Below are 26,521 nucleotides of genomic sequence, written 5' to 3' on the forward strand. Positions count from 1 at the left end.
AACTCATTGAAATCAAAGGAGGTTTTTCTGTTATTTAGAAGATTATAGAGCAGCGTACAGAAAAACATCAGGAAATTATTCCATCAGTCTTTACAGGAAAACATTTGGCTGTAAGCATTATTGTTGATGGCAACCATTATCTTTATAGTTCCAAGAACAATGGTTCTTAACAAAGTATTAGAACAAGAAGCACCTACTTTTTCCATTTTTTTTATTGGAGATGGAGAAACTATTACTGCATTCTGAACAGAACAAAAATAAGAGGCTTTTAAATCAAAGTGAATGTCTGTAATTCAATAATCTGTTACATGAGACAGTTTTGAAGTACACTGTCATTTTTCTGAAAACTTGTAAAATTTCTATGATATTCATATTTTTCTTATTTTCTGATAAGTATACAGTTGTATTGTTCTTACAGGATACTTTTAAGAAATAAAATATAAAAATAATACCTTTATTAATAACCTCGACTTTAGAGCAACACAAATAGAACTCTTACTTGACATCTTAAGACCATATCTAATTTTCATCTTCATTATATTTTGCAGTACATTTTACAGCAGATATGACTGATGTTTCCTATTAAATTAATGCATGATAAATAATCTAGCCAGATATTTGGCTTTAAAATAGTACAGTTCAGGGATGGAACTGGTCAGCTGCATAAGCAGTTTTTCTCTTACTTCTTTCCCCAAAGCTAAACTTCTGTTCTCTTAAAGTTACATGTCTAAGTGACTCAGGATTGGATTGCTTTGAGATGCCCATTTTGACTTTGAAGGGGCTTGGTTTCCAAGGGAGCCAAAAAAAATCTGTTCTTTGCTAATCTGCCATTCTTTGGATTTCTCAAACTAGATATCCAGAAGCATAAATCCCATTAAAAGTGTAGGCTTAATTCTGGCACCTCAGCATTTGAAAGAATATTTTCAGTGCAAAATGGAACTGGTGCAGATACATAAATCTCAAGAAATGGAATAATAATCACTTCAAGATGTTACTTTTCCAGCTGTCTGTCCTTGCTGCTAGCAGCAGTTACTATTCTCCTAGAGAGGCAGCAGAAAGGGAATTGCTCGGTCCAGCGTGTACAAGTTTGATGTGCTGCTGAGTCTTATCTGCTGGAGCTGTATGCATACAAGTAGTTTGAAACACTGCTTCTATTATAATAAGGAATGACATTATGCATCACATTGGAGCATTAACTCTGAAACTTGGTGATTATTAAAGTTATGATACTTACTGTTTTGTTGTTAGTCTGGATGTTGAAAGTATGTAATACAGATAATATGTGCAATATATGGACCATAGCACAATGCTCTGTCTGCCTTATCAATTTACTTACAAGTGCTTTCCTCTAATCTCTTGTCCAGTGACTTGTGGGAGTAAGGCTTGGAAAAACCCTGATTCTCTGTATGTTCCACTTCCCATTGCATCATGCTGCAAGTTCCCAATCTCCTCATTCTCTCTGAATTGCTAAAATAATTATAAAGAACTTATCTTTATGTTCTCTATTTCCTTACAGCTCCAGAAACAGCTGTCTGAGCTGGATGAGGATGATTTATGCTATGAATTTCGTCGAGAACGTTTCACCGTCCATCGCACTCATTTGTATTTTCTACATTATGAATACGAGCCTGCTTCAGACAATACTGATGTGACGCTGGTGGCTCAACTTTCAATGGACAGGTAAGGAAACTCTCTTGTTCATCTGGAAGTGTGAGACAATGAATATCTTCTTACTGATAAATCCAAGTATGTAATGCTTTTGGGGAAAGAAAAAAAACTCATAGAAACTTAGATGTCATACTGTAAGACCTTTCTTGAATTAGTGGAAGAACATGTGGGTATCACACATACATCCAGACTTCAGCTCTGCAGTGCACATACAAGTGTGTGTAGAGTTCATGAGACTGTGAGGCATTATTAATTCATGGGAGTTTTGCAGCAACTTAAGAAAAAAGAGGAGATATTTGTAATAGACCTATGCAAGCAGTTGTAGTTGACCGAGTTTTTACGCATGTTATTTCCTCCTTTTACAGTGATAGTTTTGCTTTCATTGGCATTTTTCTTGGGGAAAATTTCAATTAGAGATTTTTCCTATAGTGAAAGTCAAAACTAAACATTATAGTTTCAAATTGGGAAGTTGAAAATAAAACTTTATTTTTTTTAATGTGCTACTGTGAAATAAAAAGAAATCTCCTGTTGACAGGAGTAGTTTTTATACAAGTGTTGATTTTCAGAATAACATTTCTATTTTAACTCTTTTCAAATTTCAGTTCTGATGTAAAGTGGAATTTAACTGGAATTTCATTTGGGAAAAAAATTTATTTTGTGACAAGTTCCACATGCACCTTTCCGATTCCCACCAGAATGGGGTTGTTTAGCCTGGAGAAGAGGAGTTTAGCCTGGAGAAGAGGAGGCTGAAGGGAGACCTCATTGCTCTCTATAACTACCTGAAAGGAGGTTGTAGAGAGGAGGGTGCTGGCCTCTTCTCCCAAGTGACAGGGGACAGGACAAGAGGAAATGGCCTCAAGCTCCACCAGGGGAGGTTTAGGCTGGACATTAGGAAAAAGTTTTTCACAGAAAGGGTCATTGGGCACTGGAACAGGCTGCCCAGGGAGGTGGTTGATTCACCTTCCTTGGAAGTGTTTAAGGGACGGGTGGACGAGGTGCTAAAGGGCATGGTTTAGTGTTTGATAGGAATGGTTGGACTCGATGATCTCGTGGGTCTCTTCCAACCTGGTTATTCTATGATTCTATTGCAATTCGTTGTCATTTTTCAGAGCTCTGAAAGTGCAGTCTGGATCAGTCAGCTTTGTGAAATTCTGAATTGTCAGTATCTTTTATCCTCCCACTTCTCAATTCAAATCTAGTCCAAACTTTGTGTTTGCTGCTATCAGAGTGGGTTACAAAACAGGCCAGAACTCCTTGAATATTAACCAGAAACTGATATTTCATTTAGCAGAGCACATACAGAGTACAACATGACCCATGTATACCACCACTCCTACACCTGTGGAAGGTCAGCAGTATTCCAGGAGAGTCAGAGGAATTCAGATCAACAAAACATGTACCACTTGTTTTAGAAATAAACAGGAATGAATGAGGGCTATTCTGTTTCACCAGTGCCTCAGCACTGTATCCTGCACATTGTGTCATGGTTTGCTATGTGCATCAGTATCTGTTCTATTGATTTTTAATTGAGGAAACATTTCTTAAGTATTCACAAACCTTTGAGTAAAAAACTAAAGAAATAAATTAAGTCAGACCCTTAGCAAGTGCCACAGTGAATTAGTAAAGTTGATGCGTGCACATGGTAGATTTTCCCCCCAGAATTTAATTCAAAAGAATGAGCTGGGGCTCAATGCTGATTCACTGGCACTGATGCAAAGTCTAAGCATCTGTTTCCCTTTCTGAGTCCTCACTGGGGCATGTGTTTTTATTGATAGACAGAACCACACATTTTTATTCAGGAAGAACAGCCCTCCTGGTACTGTGCAGGAAAAATCTTCCCTACTTCATTGGCGTGTTGCTATAAATTATTGATTTCAGTTGGAAATACTTTCTTTCAGCTAAAATCAATAAATAATATGATACCAAAGAACTGTTTAGCTGCTTTGTTTTCTTTCACTTCTTTCAGTTACTACCTCATTTTTTTTCAGCTTCTTTAAACCACTTTTATTAAATTCCTCCAGCTTAGCTGTAGACATTTAAGAGTAGTATCTCAGATGTAAGATGACATGTACATAAAGAATGCACTATATGCAACATTGCCGCACCATTCTTTCAAATGAACATCTGAGAAGTGGAAAGGCAGAAAAGCAACTCCCAGTGTCTCCAATTATAGCCCTGTTGGAGATGAGACTGACATGACTGTCCTGACGGGCTTATGTTTGCCTGTGGTATTGGCTTGGAAAATGTAAGAATGGGTTGCAGTTTATGTGCTAACATTAATGTCTTTAGATAAAAGCTTTCAGACTGTCCTTGTCCATTGCTGGTTCGTTACTGGTTAACTGTCCCCTTTTATACTGATGTGACATTTTCTTCTGTGATGGCTTCACTGCATCACTGTGGTTTTCATGTGTGTGTTTTGGCTAGGCAGCCTTTTTAAGTGGCACCGTGTGTATCTGGGGTTCAGAAATCAAACTGGGAGTTACAAAAATGTGAGATCAGGATATGGACAAGGAAAGACATGATTAGCATTACAATGCTTGAAGTCTGGGTAAGAATGAGTGGTAAACTGGCTGAGTATTCTTAAGAAGGAGAGTGAAAACAAACAATCTCACAAAACTGTTGAATTCCAGAAAAATTCTCTTGACTGAAACAGACCTCTAAAAAAATGGTCAACTAAATGATGACCTCATTATAATGCAGTACAAGAGCATATTCATTTTCTCTAGAGTCCTTAAGAGAATACATTCCTCAAGACTGCTAGCAAAACTAAAATAACTTGGTCGTGTTGTGCTTAGAAACTTGTAATTCTAAGTTTTATGGTTGAAGGAGACTAATGTAACAATCTACAGAGAGCAGATCATGGAGCATCACTAGCAGTCCCTCTATCAAACTTGTGGAAGTTGAGCCTGTCAGTGAGAACAACATGGCAAAATAGAGGATTCTGAAGGGCACTAAGCTGTCCAGCTGGAAATTTATACCAGCAAAACCCAGTTCCCACTTAACTATCATGAAAAGCCCTGTGGGCATTATCAGGTATGCCATTTAAATAAGTTATGTATGCCATTTGTCCACTTCATAGAGTTGTTGAAAGGCATTTTGCTGTATTTCTTGCAAGGCAAGTATTCCAGTTTTAAAAGGCTGCCCTAAATCTGAGTGCTAATGAATTGGAGTCTCCCAATTAATGGATTTCCACTGTGTTGGAAAAGGGGGGGAAAAAGCATTTTTCTCTATTTATTATTTGTACAATCGAAAGCCTAAAGCCTTCACATAATTTTTACGTCTTTTTTATTGATTTGTGTTTCTAATTTAGCTGTATGGTTTGTGTTGATAATGAACTTTATTTCAACAACAGATAAAAAGAAAATAATGTATCAGGTATAGACTATTAAACGTAGTATCTCATATCTAAGAAAATATTATTATATTGTCTTGAATGTCATCATGATCATTCAGAAATGCAGGAAAAAGCTATTAATGTTAAATCAGAATGTGTGTTTGCTGGAACGAGTATATCATTCCTTTCTGCTGCAAAGCTCAGGGAGATAGTAGGAAGGGAAAATTATTTTCTCTGATTACAATGATGCAGAAAAGTTTTCTTGTGTTCTGTATAAATATTAATAGGAAAAATCTAGTAATGTGGATTTGGAAAAGAGAGAAGATAATCATGTGGCATAGTCTACTCTCCTAATTTTTAATAGAATATCTGACTAGGCTGCATAGGTTCATTTCCCTTTGTATTAACTCAAGAGGCTTTGTAATCAGTCCTTGCTGTATTTTTGGATGGCATATCTTAATCTCTAGGCAATTCTTTATAAATTACTCAAAGTGCTTAAACAATTTTGACCAAGCTGGGTTTGATTTATGTTTGCGTATGAGTTTTTTTGTTATTTTCGTCAGTAGTATTGTAACTGCTGGGTGTTTTTAAAAAAAAAGAAAAAAACCCAAACCAAACCGAAGCATTGATACAACCTGTCTTAAAAAATCTTTCATGAAATTTGAGCTACTGTTAAAATATATACAAATCAGTACTTTAAATTTTATCTGAAATGTTCTTTTGATGTTCCACAGTAACGCCATGTCTCTCCTTCCTTCTCTCCTTACTCCCTACACATAGTAAATCCCATTTCTGTTGGTGTGTCATCATTTTGCCCTTTCCCTGGCAGTGTGTTTTCTTTCTAGTCAGTGCAAATGTTCATAGAAGCCAGTATTCCCTTGACTTGTCACTTTTAACAGCTTTTGAGACTGACTAACCACCTTCCAAAAGTTTGTGGAAGGTTTTCCTGAACAGGAGGTAAAATGATCTGTGAGTCTCTTTTTCCTCCACAAGCTTGTTGAAGAGCACTGTAGCATGTTAGTGTGTGAGAATAGCTTGACCTGAAGTCTGGATTGGGCACTAGGCACAGATTAAGATTATGAGCCCCCTTACCCTGTAAATAGACCCACATGGACAGGTCACTGCAACTGCTCAAAGTTCCCATCATCCCTGGTTTTTTTCCTGCAGCCTCAATGTTTTAGGCAGAAAGGATGATGTTGATGTCACCTAGCCTTACATATCTGAGTTGTGGTTTTGCGTATCTGAGCTAGGGCTCTCTTAGGCTCCCTTGTATTCAAAGAAGTAGGCATATCTAGGGTGCAGTCTGTCTATCCAGAAGGAGACATCAACTTAGATGAGATGAATTGTGCTGTAGAAATATCCATTGCTTTCCACAGCATATGAAGTGACCCCAATCTGTCTCACTTAGAGACAGATATCCACATCTGATCAGATGAACCCAGGCAGAGTCCCAAAGAGAGAGACAGCCTTTTCTTATTCTTACCCTTTCTCTTTCAGGCTCCAGATGCTTGAAGCTATCTGCAAACACTGGGAAGGTCCAATCAGCCTGGCACTCTATCTTTCTGATGCAGAAGCCCAGCAATTTCTGCGCTACGCCCAAGGCTCAGAAGTACTTATGAGCCGCCACAATGTTGGCTACCATATCGTGTACAAGGAGGGGCAGTTCTATCCTGTGAATCTGCTAAGGAATGTGGCCATGAAGCATATCAGCACACCATACATGTTTCTATCCGACATCGACTTCTTGCCCATGTATGGACTCTACGAGTATCTCAGGTAAATGGGTAGTGGAAGGATTCTCACCAATTCGCATGTCTCCAGCCCCTCCACACCCCACCCTTCCCACATATTCCTAAAACAATGCAGTTTGAGGAGATCTGAAAGAGGCAGCTTATATACGTTTAAGGTGTGACAATGCCTAGCAAGGCACAAGTTTTCTTAGGGTAGAGAAAGGGGTTGTAACTGAAAGTAAAGCAATATGGCTATGAAAGAAAAAATTCAGGTCTAAATGTAAGCCCTGTTAGCCATGAGAATAATTCCCTAAGAGCAGCAGAAGAATCAATTTGAAAATTGAACTGGACTTATTACATGTGCAAGTGCATCCTGTATTAGCAGAGATGTGAACTGGATGGTCTCCCTGAACGTCCCTGGTTCTTAATGTCAGTGACAGAAGAAACATGCAAAGCATTACTGAACTTCTTGTCTCTGTGACACACTCTTAATGCAGTTTCAAATCTTGAAGAGAGGGTGATAGTCCAACTACCTCAAAAATATGACTGCAACACCAGCAGCTGTCAAGGCAAAATAAATAGCATAAGGAAACTGGGAAGAGTAACCTCAGTGTGTATTGTATCATAATGAATATGAGCAGGTTGGGCTGAGCAAACTACAGACCTCTGATCCATTAACTGAACTTCTTTTAATAAAGACCTTTTTCCCCTGCAGAGGCTGGTCATCTGAGGCCAAAGCGTAGAGCAAGGAGGACACCCTGTGGCCAGACAGGAGGATTTCAGTTCCTTAGTCCTGACCAGTTTTCCTCTTCATCTCTGTTCAAATTTGGTAAAAGTTGATCAAACTGTTCCAAGGAGGGTCTGCCTGTAGGCGATCCTTTCCAGTCCATAGGCCCGGGATTTTGGAGTGTAAAGGAAAATATACCTTCCAGTATCATAAACTTGTGGAGGAATTACTTTGTTTCAGGTTTAACAATTCAGTAAGCGTCATCTCACTTCTCCTTCACGTGGAGGATTAATTGCCTTTTTCAATTTCTGTGTCCATGTAGGGGGCCAAATTCACCATGGCTTTTAAGACACTGGAATTCAATAATGTCATTGAAGTTTTATCTCACTGTGTCAGCTTGCTTCCCACTTATTTTAGGGATATTTCTTTTTTGACTTGTGTTATGAAGACTCCAAAATAATTTTGGCCCTTGCACACATTAGCCATCTCAAGATACATGTAGGGACAGTAGTCATTAGCTTTTCTGTTATTTGACATTAGAGTTGCGTACTCTTAACGTTTCTTCAGATTGATGCTGGACACAGTAAGAGTAGCAGCCGTGGATTCTGGCATGTAGTACTAAAAAAGCAACTTGTTCCTCTGTGTTGTTTCACAGTGCTGTGATGGGAGACAGCACTGAGAGGAAGAGAGGAGAGTAAACAGAATGATGTATCACAATACACTTAAGATATTGCAACCTTAGGAATAATTCTCTTATAGTGATAATTTATAATAGGACTAAATTCACAGTAATGCCACCCGTTGGTGCTGTTTCAGGAAAAAAAAACAAAACAGATTCACACTGAAAGTTGTTGCATCTGAGACCTTGTGTTATTCTATCAGCCTTTTGTGAGGTTTATACCACCTTAACTCTGTGAGTCTCTGTTGCCAGGGAATATAGAAATTGCTAATCTGCTACTACCAACTCTTTTAAATGGGATTTTTTTGTGTGTGTGTGGATTTATGTTGCTTTTTCAATAATGATTTTTCCGAGCAAAATAGCAGGGAGGTAGTGAGATTATTTTAAATATGGATATCCTGAATCTTTCTGCATTGACTGCTCCCACTGCCTCTGCAAGTAGCTGATTACTGCTATCTGTCTGAATGACAGCTATTGTTTGTTAGAGAGATGTATGAGCATTTTCATCTTCATTTCCTCAGACAGAACAACCATAAGCAAATGGAAATAGTGTGCTGTTTCACGCTTGCTTTGTATTGGATGAGCCAAATAAGTCCCTCTCACTATGAGCTTGCTTTTTTACATATATTGTATATTGTGTTTCTTCAGACAATATATTCTCAGAAAGAAAGGAATTTTTGAAAAGCTTTTTCAACATATTTTGAAAGTTCTGTGTGTGAAAGATTTCCTCCAGTTTTGAAGAACAAGCTGATGGAGCTGATGGTTACCTATCCCTCTAGGTATCTGTTGCTAGCACTTAGATTTGTGTTAATTGAGCTTTATTCTTGGCTGCCAAGTAAGACCATTTTAATGCTTTTCACTTCCATCAAACCCTCTTTTTGTCCTACTTTGCTCTTCTTCTAAGTACAAAAGGAAAGAAATGTATCATTTAAAGATTTTCTGTTTACAAAACTCAAACAGATTCAAGGTCTGTTTTGAGTCTTCTGTCATCTTCCCTCATTAGTTACTGAGGTCACCTTGTCCTCGTCCCAGAGGTGAAGACTCTTTCTGGTTGTTATAAGGAAGGTGTGGGGGTCATCCTAAAGGTTCTTTTAACACAAAATAACTAGATAGGTGTTCTACACTTGTCACAGCTAGCATAAAAGCTCTTTCCTGATACATTTGTGTAAAATATGCCCTTTGCTTCCAGTGACAAATTAGCATAAACTGGGAGTTGGTGTCCACGCTTTATCCACAGGTTTTATGCCTCTCCCCTGCAACATGAGTTTTGAAGTATATTTGGTTGTTCTTCAGCAGCTCAGCAAGACACGCTTCATGTTGTGCTTATTGTTTTTATTTGTTGTATGCCTTTATAGGCATACACTCACTGCTTTTGCAGAGAGGAAGAATGTTCAAATGAATTTAACAGTGGACTGGCAGATCTTCAGTTGTTACCACAAACTGTGACTACCATATTCATTAATCTCAAGCCAAGCATTTACCAAGTCCTGATGGTGGAAGCTAATTTAAATTAATGAATTATTTCATGGGGTTTTTTTATAAATTCGGCGCTTTGGGATTAGATTGCTAACCTTTCTGCATCTGAGCTTCTCTATCCTCCAGAAATGGCAATGATATTACTACGTGCCCCTGTGAAGATGAGAATTCTGTGTTAGTTTTTGGAAACTACTACAGAGATTAAAAGGTTGATATCAACATGCTGGAGTTCATGTATGAGGAGTCTCTTGTGATTTAAAATTTCTTTCTTCCATGCATTGCAAATAAGCAAGGTTTGATAAGTAGATTTAGAAATTTAGCCCAGCCTTCACTGTGTCAGAGTGACATACATCAGGTCTGAACACAAAGATGCCTGGGAAACGGTTTCCTGGACAACACTAGCAAAGAGAAAACTCTTCATAAAATCATAGATCCTTATTTTGAGGGTTGCAGAAAAAGGACAGTGAAGGAAAATAGGTACTGAATCAGTATTACTGAATCAAAAAAACCCAAACAGCCCTTATAAGGATAGTGCAGGATTTAAACAGATTACCCAATGCTAGTCTGCAAAGTAATGAAATATATTCCCTTCATTATCTTATACATATCTTACAACATCAACAGTGAAAATTTTCCTGTTTGAAGTATTAGAGAAACAGTCGATCAGCAAATGGCAATTCCACTCAAAACAGGAAAAAATGTGAGCCCTTAGAAAAGGAAAAGTAGATTCGCTTCTAATAGGAAGAGGTTAGATTTTCAGCTGGTTGTCCAAGAAGTGGTCTGCCAGCCAAGTTATCATAAGAAAATAGAAAGTGGTTTTGTCTCTACCAAATCCTCCCTGCCTTTATCACAACTTACGTGGCCTCTGTTGTCCTTTGTCACTCAGGTTCAACACCTGGATGTCAGCACTCATTCATTCTTCACTTTACATTTGTCCTTTATGTCATCTATTCCTCATCAAAGACAGGCTATTCTTCTCAGGAGGTCAATACTGCTAGACTTCTTGACTGAGCGTGTCTTAATTCCCAGCTTAGTTTTAGTGAACCCCTCTATTTTGACCTTACAACATGCATCTCAGATGTTCATATATGTCTTGCAAATATTTCTGCAGAGATTATCCCACTATTTTAATTTACTCTTTAAGAACCTCCACGAGTTCCCTGGGTTTCACTGTATCCATTACAAGCATATTGATTTCAGACCTCCGCTTTTCTCCATTTACTAGTTTTTCTTGTTGACTTTTGATGGTGCAAGTGATTTCAGCTTCTCATATCAGTTTGTTCTCTTTGTCTTTTGTAGTTCTACATGAAGCTATTCTTTCCAACAGTTCTGCCATTGACACCTTTATTAAATTTGCAGATGACAAGAGTAGGGAGCATGCAAAGGGATTACTGATACCCACATCATTTTTGTGCTTGTATCCCATATCTTGCAAAATGAGTCACATTCAACGCTAATTTTCACACAACTTGCTCTCTGCTGCTATCCTTACTTGATACGTATACTTACTTCACCTTTGTTCGGCTTAAGACTGTGAACTTTGGTGGGCAGAATTGTCTCCTACTCTTTAACAGTGCCAACCACAGCAGGGAATTTTGCCTGGGACTTTTGAGCTCTCCATCAAATGAAGAGATTACAAAAGCCATAAATGGAAGCTGCTGTTTCCTTGCAGAGCCCAAAGAGTGAGCATCACTGCAAGCATTACCTGCTTTATCATAGAACTTAGTCCTCAAGGCTGATAGATGGCACAGAGTCCAGAAAGCCTGAGATGATGTCAGAGAAACACTTTTTGGGGTGTCCTGCTTGCAGAGAAGGTGCAAAGGGAAAGAAACATTAAGGGAATTCTAAAGAGTGGATGCTGGCACTCTCAGTGATTCTGGAAGGTCATGAAGGCTGATAGTGAAGAATTCTATTTATGTGCAGATACCTTGGATATTGGTGAAGGTGAAGGAGAAGTTAGTGAGGAAAGTACAGAAAATTTATAATAAGATGCTGTTAGAATCCTTCAGTTGTGAAAATTCCACTAGAATGTGGCAGGGGTTCTTTAAACAATGCAAGCTTTGCAGCAAGGCACTGGGAATAGATTTCTTTTTATACAGCAGGCCTATAAGGTGGCATGAATTCTCTAAAATTCACATTTTATTAAATAGCCCCACTCTTCTTCTTTTTCTCTGATGGCGATATAAATGAATTTTAGGTATTTTTGGCCTAGAAAATTGGTTTATTTGGTCCTTCTAGTATTATGACAGTGATCCCAATTCCTTCATCTTATAAGGCTGGTGAGAGTTTGCTGCTTGTCAACATTGCCCTTGATTGCTTGTTGCAGGAACATAAAAGTCAGGACAGTGAATCCTGTTAAGGGGAACTGACTTTGACAGGGAGAGAAAGGCATATTTCTCATATGAAATATGAAGATAATGAAAGAAAAATCAAGACAGAGTTATTTCTAATGACAAGCATAGTAAGATTCAGTTTGGGGATGGAAAAGTAACTTCTTTTTCTTTGGCTTTGGGTTTTAGTTTGTTAGGAAAGAACAGACTGAATACCTCTGGCAGGCAATGCATAAGATTGCTAAGCTGTGACTCTCCTGTGGCAGTTGTCCTAAGGCCCCTGTCTGCAGAAGGGACCTTCTGTGCCAAATGCAGTAGGTGTACATGCTCACACACTCATACAACAAAACAGTCTCTGCACTGAACAACTTGCAGCAAAAGAAGGCAAAAAATATCTCAGCACATGTAGTGCACAGCTGTTCTCTGCAGGAAAGAGCATGTTTACCTTACATATACAGCCAAGCAGAAAAGAGCTTTGATCTGTGCGCCAACCATGCACATGATTATCAAAGGTCAGGAAAGTACTAATTTACAGTTTGGCTGATTTGCACCATGTTATGTTGCACGTCTGTGCCTTGCCTTGGACAAAGATCAACCATCCTGGCAACAGTGTTCTTGAGGGCAAATATCTGGTCTGTAGTGATGTTAAGGTAACACGCACCTTATGGAATACACAGAGCTCTAAAGAAGAGGTGGAAAGCAAGTATGATGGCACAGCATAACACAGAAAATAGCTAGTCTGAAATCAACCAAACTTTACAGCTTCTTACCTTGTAAAGTCCCACTGAGTCCTGGATAAATCTCTTTTTTATAGAACTGCCATTGACTGGGCAGCTCTTTACCACATATGTAGTAACATTCAACTGTGTTTCTTTTACAGATGTGGTCAATTAACTATCCTCAGAGTGCTAGTTCAGCTCTGTGCACCCCTGGACAGCCAGGGCAGCGTTTATCAGTCAAACATGCAAACTCTTTTTGAACTGTGATTCTCCCTGCTCTTAGAACAGCAGATTTAAAAGGAGAGGAAAACACAAAACACCCCTGGGAAAAAATATGGGCCATATTACATTTATAGTATCGAACTGCCCAAACTCTGTTCTTTACTTCGAAAAACCAAGTGATTTGGTCAGTTTAAAATTTTCCTGCTTGTATTCATTGTTTCCATTTGCCAGGAAGTCTGTCATCCAACTAGACCTGGCTAACAGCAAGAAAGCTCTCATTGTACCTGCTTTTGAGACCTTACGCTACCGCCTCTCCTTCCCCAAGTCAAAAGCAGAGCTGCTATCTATGTTGGACATGGGAACCCTCTTCACATTCAGGTAATGGGTAGCACGTTTGTTAAACCTGTGGTAATTATCTCTAAAGACTTTTTTGGTGTTTTGTGGATGTTTGATTTTTCCCTCTCACTGCCAGTTAGCTGCCTCCATTAAGAAACCTTTTGGATTTTTTTTCCCATTTCACAGAGAGGCAGTGAACAGAATCATGTGTGGATACACTCCATCTGTAAGCTCAGCATTTTGTCTGGTATTATAGTCCTCTACTGAAGTACTTTAGTTGTTAAATTGAATTTGTTTTATTTTCATCATTTTTTATTGCGCTACAGAATCAAGCATGGCTATTACACTCATGTGCGTGTAATTTGCTTTTTGACTGCCAAATAATATCTGGATAGCTGCGTCCCTCATGTGACCAAAAATAATTGCTCGTTGGTTTGCTTCCTTACTGACTTACTGGAAAAACAAATGTGGGCTTGTCATGTGCTCTTTTAAAGTGTGAATCGGCTGCTTAAATAGCTAGAGTTTTTAATGCAGAGGTAAAAGTGTACTCTGACTAGAAGTTGAGAAGCAAAGAACGCCTAGATATGGAGCTCCATTCTGAAGCATACTCTATTTGTGGCTGTGAACAAGCCACTAATTATCTGCCAGACTCTTCAGTTTTAAAATCCAGCTACCAGGGATTAACTGCCTCTTGAGGGTGCATGGTAAAGTCTGATTAACAGATATTTGTAAGGCATCTCAGTGGTGTGAAGAGCATAATATGGCCTTATGATACAGCACAGGGAGGGGCTTAGGAGACCTGTGTTCTCTTCTGAGCTCCATTACTGTCCTGCTGGGAGGTGGTACACAAATCAGTTTGCTTTTTCACATCTGTGTTCTCCATCTCTGAAATGCAAGTAACCATGTTCACCTCTCCTTTATATGGTGTTTTGAAATCTAGAGATAAAAAAACTACAAAAAAAAGTAGGTATTATTTGTGGCTGGTGGAGATCTGTCACCGCTACCATCCTTCCCTTACATTTAGAGATTTCCTCACACTTCTCCCACTCCCTGTATTACACACCTCTCTTGCAGCAGCCACCCTTTCCTTATGCACATGTCGTAGCAGAGAGCCTGTGTGCATCGGGAAAACATAATTCTGACACAACCTCTATCAGTGACTGCCTGGAAATAGAAACTTAAGGTGACTGAGAGAGGCATGCCTCTCTCTGGAAAATTACTTAAGGATACAGATACAGCAAGTGCCTTTCACTCTCTCGTCATTCTTTAACAGTCAAAGACATACAAATTAACAAGAGATTTGTTGATAGAAAATAATTGTTTCTCCTAGAGTTGAAAGAAATTATTCTTCCAGTGGAAAATAACACCTGCAGGATTTTCAGATGTTACATTCTGCCAGCAGTCAAATTTTCAGTTTACACAGCAGTGGCCTTCTGCTGCAGATTTCATCTTCAAGCTATACAACATACTGTCATGTTATGCACACAGCTGGATTTGCAGGTCTTTTCTCAAGTCTCACTCAGGCAAAAATCTCTTCAACATCAGGGGCACTTTTGCCAGGGCTAAGTTAAATAAGAATTGAAGGACGTGTTTTTTAGCTGGTGTGCATATTAATATAAGGCACATTTTGTAAGTGCTTCCCCAGTTTAGTTTGGCTCATTTTGTTGCTCACATTTGTAAACAGCCACAAAACAGCTGTGATCTGGGCTAAGAATTCCCACCTGCACCTTCAAGGTGCTTTAATAATGCTGCAATTTGAGGCTGAGCGAGTGGGAGTGAGCTAGGGAGGACAATGATTGCTGAGAGTGCCTGCAGCATCCCAGTCCCTCACACCACATGGTAGATTCCAATCTTTCCCTCACTGAAATTGCTTTTGTCACCTCTTTTCTAAATGCTGACCCTTTCTACCTCTGGGCAGCTAAGAAGTACAAAACAGCTCTCAATTACATTCTCAGTCACCACCAGAAGAAAAGGGAAGATGTGAACATCTATGGCTGGTATGATGTGCTGTGTGGAAACCCTCCATCACAGTGGTGGCTCACTGGCCTCGTTTGCAGGGGCTGGCTGTGACTGTGCCTCATGAGGATGTGCACGCTTGATGCCTGGTTAATAGCCAGTGAACCACAAAATGTACTGCCGACACAGCTTTCAGGCACAAGGGAAACCACAGCTGGTATAAGATGCATCGTACTGAGAAAACATAACCAGCAACAACCAATTAACTAATTAACTGATTGCATCCACAATCCAGCAAAATGTTTAAGCATCTGAGAACAGAAATGGGAATGTTTTTCTTTTACCAAACCATCTTTCTCACTGAAACAGGAAGCACTGAGGGAAAAGGCAGGGGGGAAGAGCACTCTGAGAAGAATAATGATTTCATTTTGCTAACTTTACTGAAGTTTACAATAGTTTTGAAAGTTTATTTTAATTAAATGCAATTGATAAGGAAAGAAAAATGAATATTTGACCCAGAACGGGGGAGGGTGGAGGGTGAAGTTGTTTTCCATTAACCGTGGGAAAGAAACTCATTATCATTTTACAGAGATCAAATTATTTTGTTAGGATTTGTCAGAATTGCCAGTGTAGGGAAAAATATATCGTTAACGATATTCACAAAGTTCTCATGGGAGTCAGTGAGATGAGGTGTGGCCTTAAAATTCAAAGTGCATTTAAATCTTGAATGAGAAGGGCCAGAGCAGGGAAGTTAGGTTTATTCATTTGTCCTGTGGGATGGAAGGCCAACACAGACAGGGAACCACTTCTCATAACTGTATCACCAAGGGTAAAAAGGTGTGATGATCAGCTGTTGGTCAAGACTGAGCTCCAGCTTATTATACGTGTGTGTCTATGTATGTGTATAGACCCCTATATATTGTATGTACAGATATATGTGGAATCCTGAACTCTCACAATTCTTGTTTCCAGTCTAATTATTTCTTTGTAATTAGTGCGTGCACACCTTATCTGAGAGTCCTGTACTCATTTTCCAGTTTGTCCTGACCTCAGCCATCTTTTTGTCTTCCTCTCGCTCTCACTCACAGTACTCACTCTGAAGAGGCAAGCAGATCATCTATGGTATTATTTCGTTTGTTGCAGTCATGTCTGTTCCTTCCTTTCTGCTTTGTTTTATCTTTCCAATCTCACTTCTGTATTGTCCCTTCCTCATTTTTTTTTCCTGCTGCTCAGCTCTCTCAGCTCACAGAGGTTATACCTGAGCTGCTGTAACTGCTTACACTGTTTTCACAAAGAAGGGTGGAAAAAAAATGATGTTTTTATGGTCAACATCATGTTCCCCTCCTGTTTAAATCTGTGAGAGAATGTTACTAGAATACTATAATAGCAGCAGCATTTGACTGCTTCTCTGCAGGAGTCTCTCAATTAACCAAAGTTTGTATGGAGCCTTGAAGATGCAAATCACTTCATTAGTAGTCATTATTATTATCATAATTAATTTCAAAATGCTGGAGATAGATGTTAGAAGATACAACATCCTCCCCAATCCCATATCATTTCAAAACCCACTTTGTGATTGTACATTTTTCCAGATAGATAGCTGCCCATTAGTGAGTAGGTTACCAACTGATTTCCAAAAGAGACAAAGAAAAGGGACAGGCTTTTAGGGGATGATTCCAAAGAGCAGTAAGGATAGTAAGCATCTTTGTGAATCTGACACTGCTTTCTAATAAACTCTAGAGAATTAATTCACTGCCAGTTTTTTTTATACAGAAGGGCTTTTTTTTTCCAGGTCCCCAAGCCAGATATCTGAAAGTGATGCAACCTGTTTAAAGTTTAGAAATGCAGCCTTCAAAGGACAGTGCATTAGCTGGCACCCCAGCATTATCCTAATAATTCTGTTCTCCAGCACTGCTTCTGAACAAGGAGAGTCAACAAAGCTGAACACTTCTCTGTATTCCCTGTTATGTCCTATGAATACACAAAGTGGAAACTCCTAGGTTGTCATTTTATTTCCCTGTTTTTAGCAATGGCTTGCTATGTTATGAGAATTTCTGAGGTTTATACATTAGGTCCTAATTCTGCAAATACATAATACTCAAATCCCTTTACTTTAGCACATGGGTCATCCCTATGAATTCAGTATACCTTACATTACGAACTGGCAAGATGTTTGTTTTGCCTCTTCTGTTACCCATCTCAGAGCATTATAATAAAGATGGCCTGCTATGCCTTTGTTTCATTATTTAATCTATGAATCTGCAGCAAGAGACTGTTTCATTGATTTTTTGAAAGGTGTGAGAAGAATAAGTGGGTGAGAGAGTCATTGACCATGGCACTAATGGGGTGGATTCAAGCTGTGCTTGGAAGAGACCTACTGTGACCTAAACAAGATTAACAAAGTATAAAGAGATTTTTTTCTGTAAATCAAATTTATTACCTTACTCAGGATCACATGGGTACTCCCCACAATGTAGAAAGTACAGCAGAAAGCCTTTATGTAATATTTTACTTATTAATTTAATTATCCACTTTAGCTCCTGCCATAGTGATAACAGTCATTAATAAAACTGAACATCTATCCAGAGCTGCAGGTGTCTCTCATAAAAGTTATAAGATTGCATATAAAACAGATCCTGAATGTCACTGTGGTGTAGAATAGCTAATTTTAGGGACCTTATTGGAGTTACAGAATTTCATACTGATTTTAGAGCACTGATACAGCCGCTTGGTTGCTAGGAATTAGACACAGCACTTTGCAGCGCAGATGAACTGTGCGTGTACTTCGTGATTGTTTCTCACATTACCATTAAGTAGTGTTTCCACACTATACTTCACCAACTAGATGTGTTTAAGCATTGAGCACATAGAAGCTCTGAGAAGCATTCTGGATATAGTCCTAGAAATTGCCTCCAATGTGTCCTGAAAATGATGATGTGAACTGTAAGCTAATGTCCTTATTTTTGAGTATTTCATCTAACGAGTAGCATTTCATTGCCTGGCCAAGATGCATTCTATCTAATTGCCTCCCCACGTCCTTGCCATTTATGTCTGTTTAAGGTATCACGTCTGGACGAAAGGGCATGCGCCAACGAACTTTGCCAAGTGGCGAACAGCCACCACTCCCTACCGCGTTGAGTGGGAAGCAGACTTTGAGCCATACGTTGTTGTGAGGAAGGACTGCCCGGAATATGACAGGCGGTTTGTTGGATTTGGCTGGAACAAAGTGGCTCACATCATGGAACTGGATGCACAGGTGAGGAGACAACACCTGCAAATCTCACCCAGGGCTGGGCAGCAGGTCATTAAATTAAATCTGTGTTCTGTAGAAAAGCTTCAGGCACTGCATCACCAAAGTGTTTATCTGGCCTTACTGAGCTCCCTAATGAGTGCTTATGGAGTTGGGAACACTTAGTTTAGTCCTTGTCAAGCATTAAAAGGAGAACTGAGTCTGAGTTAGTTTATTTGTCAGTGCTGAGAAATTGCTGTCTTGCAGTGGCACAATGCCTGCAGTGCCCACCCGTTTCCCAGCAGCGTTCCAGGCATTGCTGCACTTGTTGCCAGTTGCCTGCTATGGGTTCTGTAGACCTAGCTGGAAGTTTTTCAGTTAAATAGAGGTTGGTGAGTCCCAAATACTAATTCAGAATTCAAAAAGCAATCTTAAATTGAATCCAAGGCAAGCATCTTCAGTTCCTGGCCTGGATTTACAGTGCATCTCTGCAAAGGCAAGGACTTTATTTTTCCAAAGTCTAGCTGTGGGGCAGACTCTAGAGGATCCTGGCTTTGATCCTTGGGCTACCTGCCTCTTGGATCTGTGACTTGGAATGGAGTTGCCGAGCAGATCTATAAGAATAAGGATGCAGAGAAAGCTCAAGAGATCCAGAGTGGCACTAGAGCTCTCAAAGCTGCCAAGGGCCCTGTCACCAACCTATATCTTAGAGTGACGGTGACTGTGACTCCATGTGAGCCTGGTGCTGCTGCTTGCTGAAATGGCAGGGTTTGCATCTCTCTGCTGTTCTTGGATGTGAAGCTAACCACTTTGTTAATTAGTAAGGTCTGTGTCATGTCATTTCTTTTTCTTTTGGGTGTTGTTTTTTTTTCCTAGTTTGATTTCAGTCCCAGTTTTTGACTAGTAGCATTTCACACTGACCAGAACCCATACTTTCTGGCCATCTGTATCCTTCTGTCTTCTGCTACGGATCTGGAATATAGCTGATCCTTTTCTGCCCACCTCTTACCAGTTTACGTGAAACACAGTAGCGCAAGGCATGCAGCAAGGTTCTGGGAGGTTGTGACTCTGGGGTGTGGGCTACAGTGTATTTGTGTGCTGCCACTTACCTGGGAGGGTTATTTTCTGCTTCTGCTTACAAAACCACGCAGTCACCTTGAGCTGGCCAACACTTGCCCTCTATTTGTAGAAGGGCATTCCCAACAAATTTGTACCTACTCATGTTGAGAAAAAATTATTACAGACTAGAAAAAAAATATATTATCATTAATAATAATACTTTGCTCTGCTATAGAACTTTAATTTTCCAGTGCACTTTCCAAACAGTAATCAATTAACCATCAGCTGGGGACAGTGCCAGTGTAATGATTTATTGTTTGTTAATCTGTGTAGCAAGGCTTATGTTCCCACCAGCAGCTCTCATCTAACACTCACAATTTAACTCTTCTGTTCAGAAACATTTGCCCAGCACACAGATTCACGCATCAGGAACTGGAACATTTTTAAAAGTTTATCATAGTGCAGATATTTTAAATGGCAACTAGGCAGGAACTAACTCTGGGAAATTCTGTTTCTTACTCTACCAGCCTTAAAAAAGTCCTCACATTGAAAAGAGGTTTCGTTTTCATCTGTAGCAACATGTATAATGGGCTGTTCTCCCAGAAAATAAGCCTAGGGGGGATGCAGGATTGCACAGCTACTTCCCCCTATGGGATTTCTCAGCTTCAAGGTGTCCACAGATCAGGTTGCTGCCAGCTGTTTGGCTGGCTTCATTATCAGCAGGCAGAGCAGCTTCTCAGTTGAATTCTTTCGCTGCTCCTCACAACTGCAGCGTCTGTCATGAGAAATGTTTCAGACTCCTTACCAAGGGCCTGTGCCACTACTGTCCTTCAGAGCAGCACACAGTATGGAGATAATCATCATTATTATTCTAGGGGCACGCAGATGTCCACTGAGCTGGATGCTGTACAAATATGTAGATAATGACAGTCTCTGTCTGAGGAATTTACAACTTGTGGGATAGGGACCAAGGTTCCTGCAAGTGCATTGCTTTCCCAACTGACATTTCCTTATATTAGAGATGGGCTATTAGGAAACCAGGACCCCAGTGCAGCAGCTTTCAGAGGGGCTTATTAGCAGTAGACTTTGTAAAGTTTTAGAAGGCCTTTTGGAGGGATGGGAGCGCCGCTGTGCTGAACAGTTTACACTGCAGAGGCTCCCTGACCTCCAGAATTACAGACTTGAGATGCAAACAGAGAACAAAGAAAAGATTGCATGAGGGGGATGTATTTTCCTCTGCAGCTTCAGCCTTTAGTTTTAAGGTCCCACAGAGACATATTTTGTAGTTTGTAGTTTATCGGTTCTCCTCAGTCTATCACACCAGCCTTTGTTTTTGCATTTGATTCCTCATTAATTCTAAGTGAGTTTTGCCTGTGAGCATCAGGTTATTTTCCTCTTGCTGCACATTTATCACCCCAGACGTAAGCTCTGTGGGGCCCATTCCCATATATGACAGCTTTGTAATTTGGCACAAAGGTTTACCACTTTAGCGTTGTCTGGCAAGGAACCTGTAAGGAGAAAAGAGTAGCCCTACAGCTTCATTTGCATCTAGCTGTCCAACACATACTACTGTTTCATAGGTGTGTCAGGGACAGCACTGCAGCCTTTGCTGCAGTTTGGGCTTAACTAATGCCACTGCCTGAGTTGGGAAATGGATCTACATTGCATTCTGCTCACTTTTCGCTTTGTTTGGGTTTTGTTTTGAGCTGTGTTGCTCGAACACTTGGTTTCTGGTAGCATCACAACCCAGCAGTTTTCAGTCTTTTCCAGGCTGATCATTTTCTGTTAGGTTAGGAAAGATTCGCAGGTGAAACACTCATGTTTATTAGCACAGGTGTACTCTCTCCCATAAATCTCTTTCCCTAAGAACATGATTTGGAATTCTCTGCTTCTGTGCTGTAGATACTCTGTGTCTCTGCACAGACTGCTAAATCTACAAGCAACTGGACTTTGCAAATCAGGGGAAGTTGTGCACCTTTTCTTTTAAAGCCAGCATGCTCTGTGGCTATTCCTTCCCTGCCCACTGTCTTCTGCAGGATGGTTAATAAGTCAATACAGCAATAGATGTAAAAAGAAAGTGGATGAGAACAATAGAAAATCTGCCTTGGAGTCTTCAAAGTTTCTTTGTCATTCGCATCCCACACAAGTCATATTTCGTTAAATGTCATATGAAAAACTGGGTAGTGTCCTAGTAGTTGTCCTTGTCTACCTTTCCTCTAATGATCATATATTTAACTGTAAAAATGGAGCAAATACAACAGGAATAATTGAGACTTAAATGAACTATCATTTTTTAACAACAAAAACAGTCAAAGAACTTCATTAGACATAAATAAGGAGAATTAGTGGAGTAGTTTTAGAGGACAAGGGGAATTAGCACAGTAACTCATACTTTGTGAAGAACTTAACTTGCATAAAACCTTGAAGCATATGGAATTAGCAGGTTCATATTCACACATCGCCTATAAAACATATCATATTCTCCCCTTATTTCAGGTTTATAAATAGGTTTTGGACAGTTTTGTCAGTGTAAGAGTCTTAGCATACAGGCAAAGCAACATATGTAGTGCTATGGATGCCTTTGAAAATATAGCTTATTCCAGCATCCCAAGCAAGATAATTGGTAGGAGAAAAAGCATACTTTTGCATGGACACTGGAGACCCTCATGCTGTGTGGTCACAGCTGTGTTGGTTGCAAGCACACTACTGCAAAATCTGTACTGCTGACATGGCTTCAGGCATGCCTTTTGTACTGTTGCCTCATCGTTTGGCTTATAGGGAGTAAAACATTAAAAGGAAAGTCAATCTTTCATAAAACAAAGAAAACTTTTTTTTAAAAAAAGTTTTATTTGGCATATCTCTATGGGTTTGTGGTGTTTGAGACCCACACTGCACTGTCACATGATAGAGCATGACTGTGGAGGTACAGGAGAGATGCATTGCAAGGAGTCTTGGGAACACCCTGACAAGCAATGTCTTTCTCCCACAGGAGTATGAGTTCACGGTGCTGCCCAACGCCTACATGATCCACATGCCACACGCCCCCAGCTTCGACATCACCAAGTTTCGCTCCAACAAGCAATACCGCATCTGTCTCAAGACCCTGAAGGAGGAGTTCCAGCAGGATATGTCCCGCCACTATGGCTTTGCAGCCCTTAAATATCTCACGGCAGAGAACAACAGCTAGCACAACGGAGCCCATGTGCAGGAAATAGGGACACCACTCAACATTTGAGGCCCAGTCTTCAAACTTCGAACTGAGAAATACTTTCTGTTTTTATATCATACCCAGCAGTTCTAACAGTAGAAATTTGAAGTGACATGTCTTTGGACTATGCTCGTTCACTCCTCCCCCAGCTACCCCAGGCCTTTCAGCTTTAACATTCCTGAGGTGTCAACAAGAGGGGCCAGCCGCACACCCACCGTGCCGCTGGAGATGGGGACTGGGCAGGGGCTGGGAATGCACACTGCTCTCCTGACTGAAGAGCAAAGACAGACCTTCAGAATATAAGATTTCATGTTGCTATTTAATAATTTGACATGCTTTTTATCTGTAAAGGAAGATCTTCGGATCACTGTCCTGTGAATTTCAAATCTGCACTACTCTAAAAGGGAACTTTCACCTGTGAACTTTCACAGGGCCCCTGTTAACATGGTTGACCTTGTTAATGCAGGATGAGCCAAAGGTCTGAATTAGCCTTGAAAATGAAGTGGACTCTTACACTATACTGCACTCCAGAGAAGGTGTGTTACTGGTTTAGGTGTATACATGATATCAATGGGTCTTTTATTCTTAGATTGGTTGTTTTATCAGGAAAGTCCCCTATACCCCTACCTGCCTTTCCCCCAGTCCTAAGTGCTGCTCCTTGCCTTGCCAAGGAAATGTCTCCCTTGTGTTTCTTCCCCATCTTCAGTTCTGGTGGTCCAGTAAAGATCAGCAGCTCTGCCAGAAAGTGAACAAAACTTGTCAGTGTATATCTGTTTTCACCAGAGCAACTTGTTCATGTGTGTCTCGTAGAATAAAGGGCCTGGCTGTAACTTTTTACCTTTTTGAGGCGAGAATTGGATTTTGCCTTTAAGGCTTATTGTGCAGGGGGATATTGATTTGTAGGTTCATTTCAGTGCATGCCCATCCATGAAGGCATTGGGCCTTGGGCTTTAAGTGGACTTCTTTGCTGAACAGGGATTATAGATATGGCAATTACTAGCCTTGGTGCTCTCCTGCTGCCTGCTGCAAGGTCTCAGAACTACTTCGTTAAAGGAGTTTATAATTAAAAGGAGCAGAACTGTTAGGAATAAACTCCCCATTCAGAGGGGAGAAAAGAATGTGTTGGGAATCTGAGTGTGGGTGTTTGCTTGAACATGGCCTGGTCAAGTTCACAACTTTGATACACACAGGAGTATGCTGGAGGGCGGATGGGAAACCTAACAATCAAAATGCAGAAAACATGACACTGGACTTTTTACCATGTTCTTTATTCTTCAGTATTAATGTTGTGTTTACATGGGATGGAGAGATGAGATTTAATGCACTACCCCTTGCAGGGCTATTTGTAATTTCTGTTGCAATGTTAATAGAGAAAGCAGAAACAACTCAGTGAGAAATGCATCTGTCTCCCTACCCCAGATCCCCATACAACGATGAGTACCAATACCACTGCCTGAGTTGGGAAACGGATCCACGTTGCATTATGCTCACTTTTTTTTCCCTCTTTTTTCAGCCACTGGATCTTCTATTTTTCTCTCCACCTCATCCCTCTAGAGCTTGCTTTTATTTCTAACTTGACATTTTGTGAGAGCTTTCTGTTACAGTGAAAACCACACGGTTAAACCAGACATTTAAACTACAAATATCAGTTCATCATGCTGTGTATATATAAGAAAAGCCAAAAAAGGCAACATCTTTGACAAGAAATAAAAAAGGGGCAGGAGGCTATGTGTAATTTTACTTTTCCCCTAGGAGTGTTGGCTGTACAGGAATACATCACTGAATTATTTTCCAAAGTGCTTTTCTTTTATTCTTAATGGCTTTAAGTAAAGATTTACGTAAAAGTCTGAGAAGAGCTGGAAAGAAGTGAAATGAATTATTAGTCCTAGCTAAGATATATTTTTAAAAAATAAAACAAAATCTTAACTCCCCACGTCACATGTTACTCACCGTTAAGGGCCCAGGTCCCTGTGCATATTGAGAATGAGAAGAACACTGCAGCAGAGCGTCCTGTCGATTAGCTAATGTACAGAAGCTATCAAAACCTGATCCTAAGCGTGGCTGACACAGGTTATACCTAAATAACTCTCCAGTCAGATCTTCAGTGTCGCCACCATTATGTTTCATATACGTTAAAAACTTCCAGATGTACATTCCTTCTTGGCTTAACAATGTTGCCCAAGGAAGGACTGTATTGCCCTGCAGCAGCACAGCCTGTAGCATGGACCTGTGCATTAATTGCATGTGCCACTGTCAACATGGACATTATTCTCCCATCTGTGGTCATGAGATGCAGATGGGGGAGCAGGGAGGTAATCATGTGCTACTTGCCTGACTGTTACAGAAATTCCTGAGTAGGCTTAGGTGTGCTGGTTGGTGTAACCAGACAAAGGATTGGTAGTAGCTTCAAAGAGCCCCTTTTTTACCCATATAGACACTGTACTGACTGGTATCTGTCATGTTATGTTTGTCTGTCTGCTTCATAATTTGGTTTTGGGATTTTTTTAACATGTTTCAGCCAATATTTATGATAACAGCCTGTAACTGTCAGGGCTCCTCCAACACTGCAAAAAACCCACCAACAACGACAATAAAAAATCCCCAACTCAGTTATAATTCTGACTGTCTTCCAGTCCTCTGCTGTAGTAGGTATTTCCTAGCACCTTTGTTACTTAATTCTCAGTTTTCTCCTGAAGTCTTCAAGAAATATCAGATAAACCTGGTGACTTAATGCCTTTGATTTACTGATTTGTTCCATCAACTTCTCTCTTGAGTCTTCAGTCTGAGACCGCTCCTTATCTTTGATATTTGGAAAGTGTGAGTCTCTCATTTAGATATCACTCCAGCACCCCCTCCGGTCAAGACTGATGCAAATAAATCATTTAGATTCTTGGCAATGTCCTTATTGTCTTTAATTTTTTTCTTCTACTTACTGTTTGGGGTGGCCTACTGGTTATCTCTGGTTTTCTGCTTTTGGTGTACTGAACAAATATGTATTTTCAGTATTAACTTCTTTCTATTAGTTCTTCAAATTACCTCTTAGCTTGCAAACTCCATCTTAACTATTACATACCTTGCTTTTGGCTTTACCGAGCTTTGAATTCTGTTCTCTGAAGGTTTGCTATTTGGCCAGAACAACTTCAAAAATTTCCAGTTTAGTCATGCCAGCATTACCTTGTCGTTGCCTTCCATTAATCTAAGAGAATGTCATACTCCATGGATACTTATAAGTCCTTTCCATTTTTAATCTAAGGATTTCAGTTTTTCTTTTCATTTTATTTAGAGCCACTGATTCTTTCTTTAAAAGGAAAAAGCGGGTTTTGTTCTTAAATTTTTATATCAAATTTCACCTTATTAGGTTTGGAGGTGGGGGGGTTGTTTTCCTCTTTAACTTTCCTGAATGCTAACCTTTTCTTAGTCAAGGGATCAGAAATAAAATCCTAAAAAATTATTTTGTTCTTCTAATTTGGGCTCTTACCTTGATGCATTTTGTTCTGTGTCTTCCTTTTCTCCCTCCAGTCCAAAATGTTGACACAAATGAGTTACTTTTCAGCCCCATAAGCCCCTTCCAGCACCAGAGCCTGAACTGTGCATTTCCCAGCACCACATTTCAGGCATTATTATTCCAAATAACAATTTGCTGGCTGCCAACCAATCCTCCTATTTTTATTTTTATGCTTCTCCCTTTGATATAACAGGCCTTGCAATTTTAAGTTTTGGGCAAAGCACTTGCCTTTATTTAATGCTTTATTATAACCCTCCGATACGTTTCCGTGATTTCTCTCTGTTGTCACAGTATACAGCTTCAAATGTTTGGCTGTAGCTTCCATCCTATCATTTTCTGATTA

General features: G+C 39.8%; 1 protein-coding gene across 4 annotated transcripts in view; it reads left to right on the forward strand.

Annotated features, from left to right (window-relative positions):
* Window positions 1–25,728, forward strand: part of LARGE1 (LARGE xylosyl- and glucuronyltransferase 1) — a 283,680-nt gene extending 257,952 nt beyond the window's left edge. For 2 of the 4 annotated variants that reach the window (XM_069857011.1, XM_069857004.1), the window contains exons 11-15: window positions 1,517–1,680; window positions 6,500–6,778; window positions 13,117–13,263; window positions 18,238–18,433; window positions 22,455–25,726. In XM_069857011.1, coding sequence (XP_069713112.1) covers window positions 1,517–1,680; window positions 6,500–6,778; window positions 13,117–13,263; window positions 18,238–18,433; window positions 22,455–22,652 — 984 coding nt within the window. In that variant the 3' untranslated portion in view covers window positions 22,653–25,726. Of the gene's footprint in view, window positions 1–1,516; window positions 1,681–6,499; window positions 6,779–13,116; window positions 13,264–18,237; window positions 18,434–22,454 lie in introns of all 4 variants that reach the window. The other 2 variants (XM_069857017.1, XM_069857023.1) reach the window with 2 other exon arrangements.
* The last annotated feature ends 793 nt before the right edge of the window (window positions 25,729–26,521 follow it).

This window comes from Phaenicophaeus curvirostris, chromosome 1 (genome assembly GCF_032191515.1).
Source record: "Phaenicophaeus curvirostris isolate KB17595 chromosome 1, BPBGC_Pcur_1.0, whole genome shotgun sequence".
Taxonomy (NCBI): domain Eukaryota; kingdom Metazoa; phylum Chordata; class Aves; order Cuculiformes; family Cuculidae; genus Phaenicophaeus; species Phaenicophaeus curvirostris.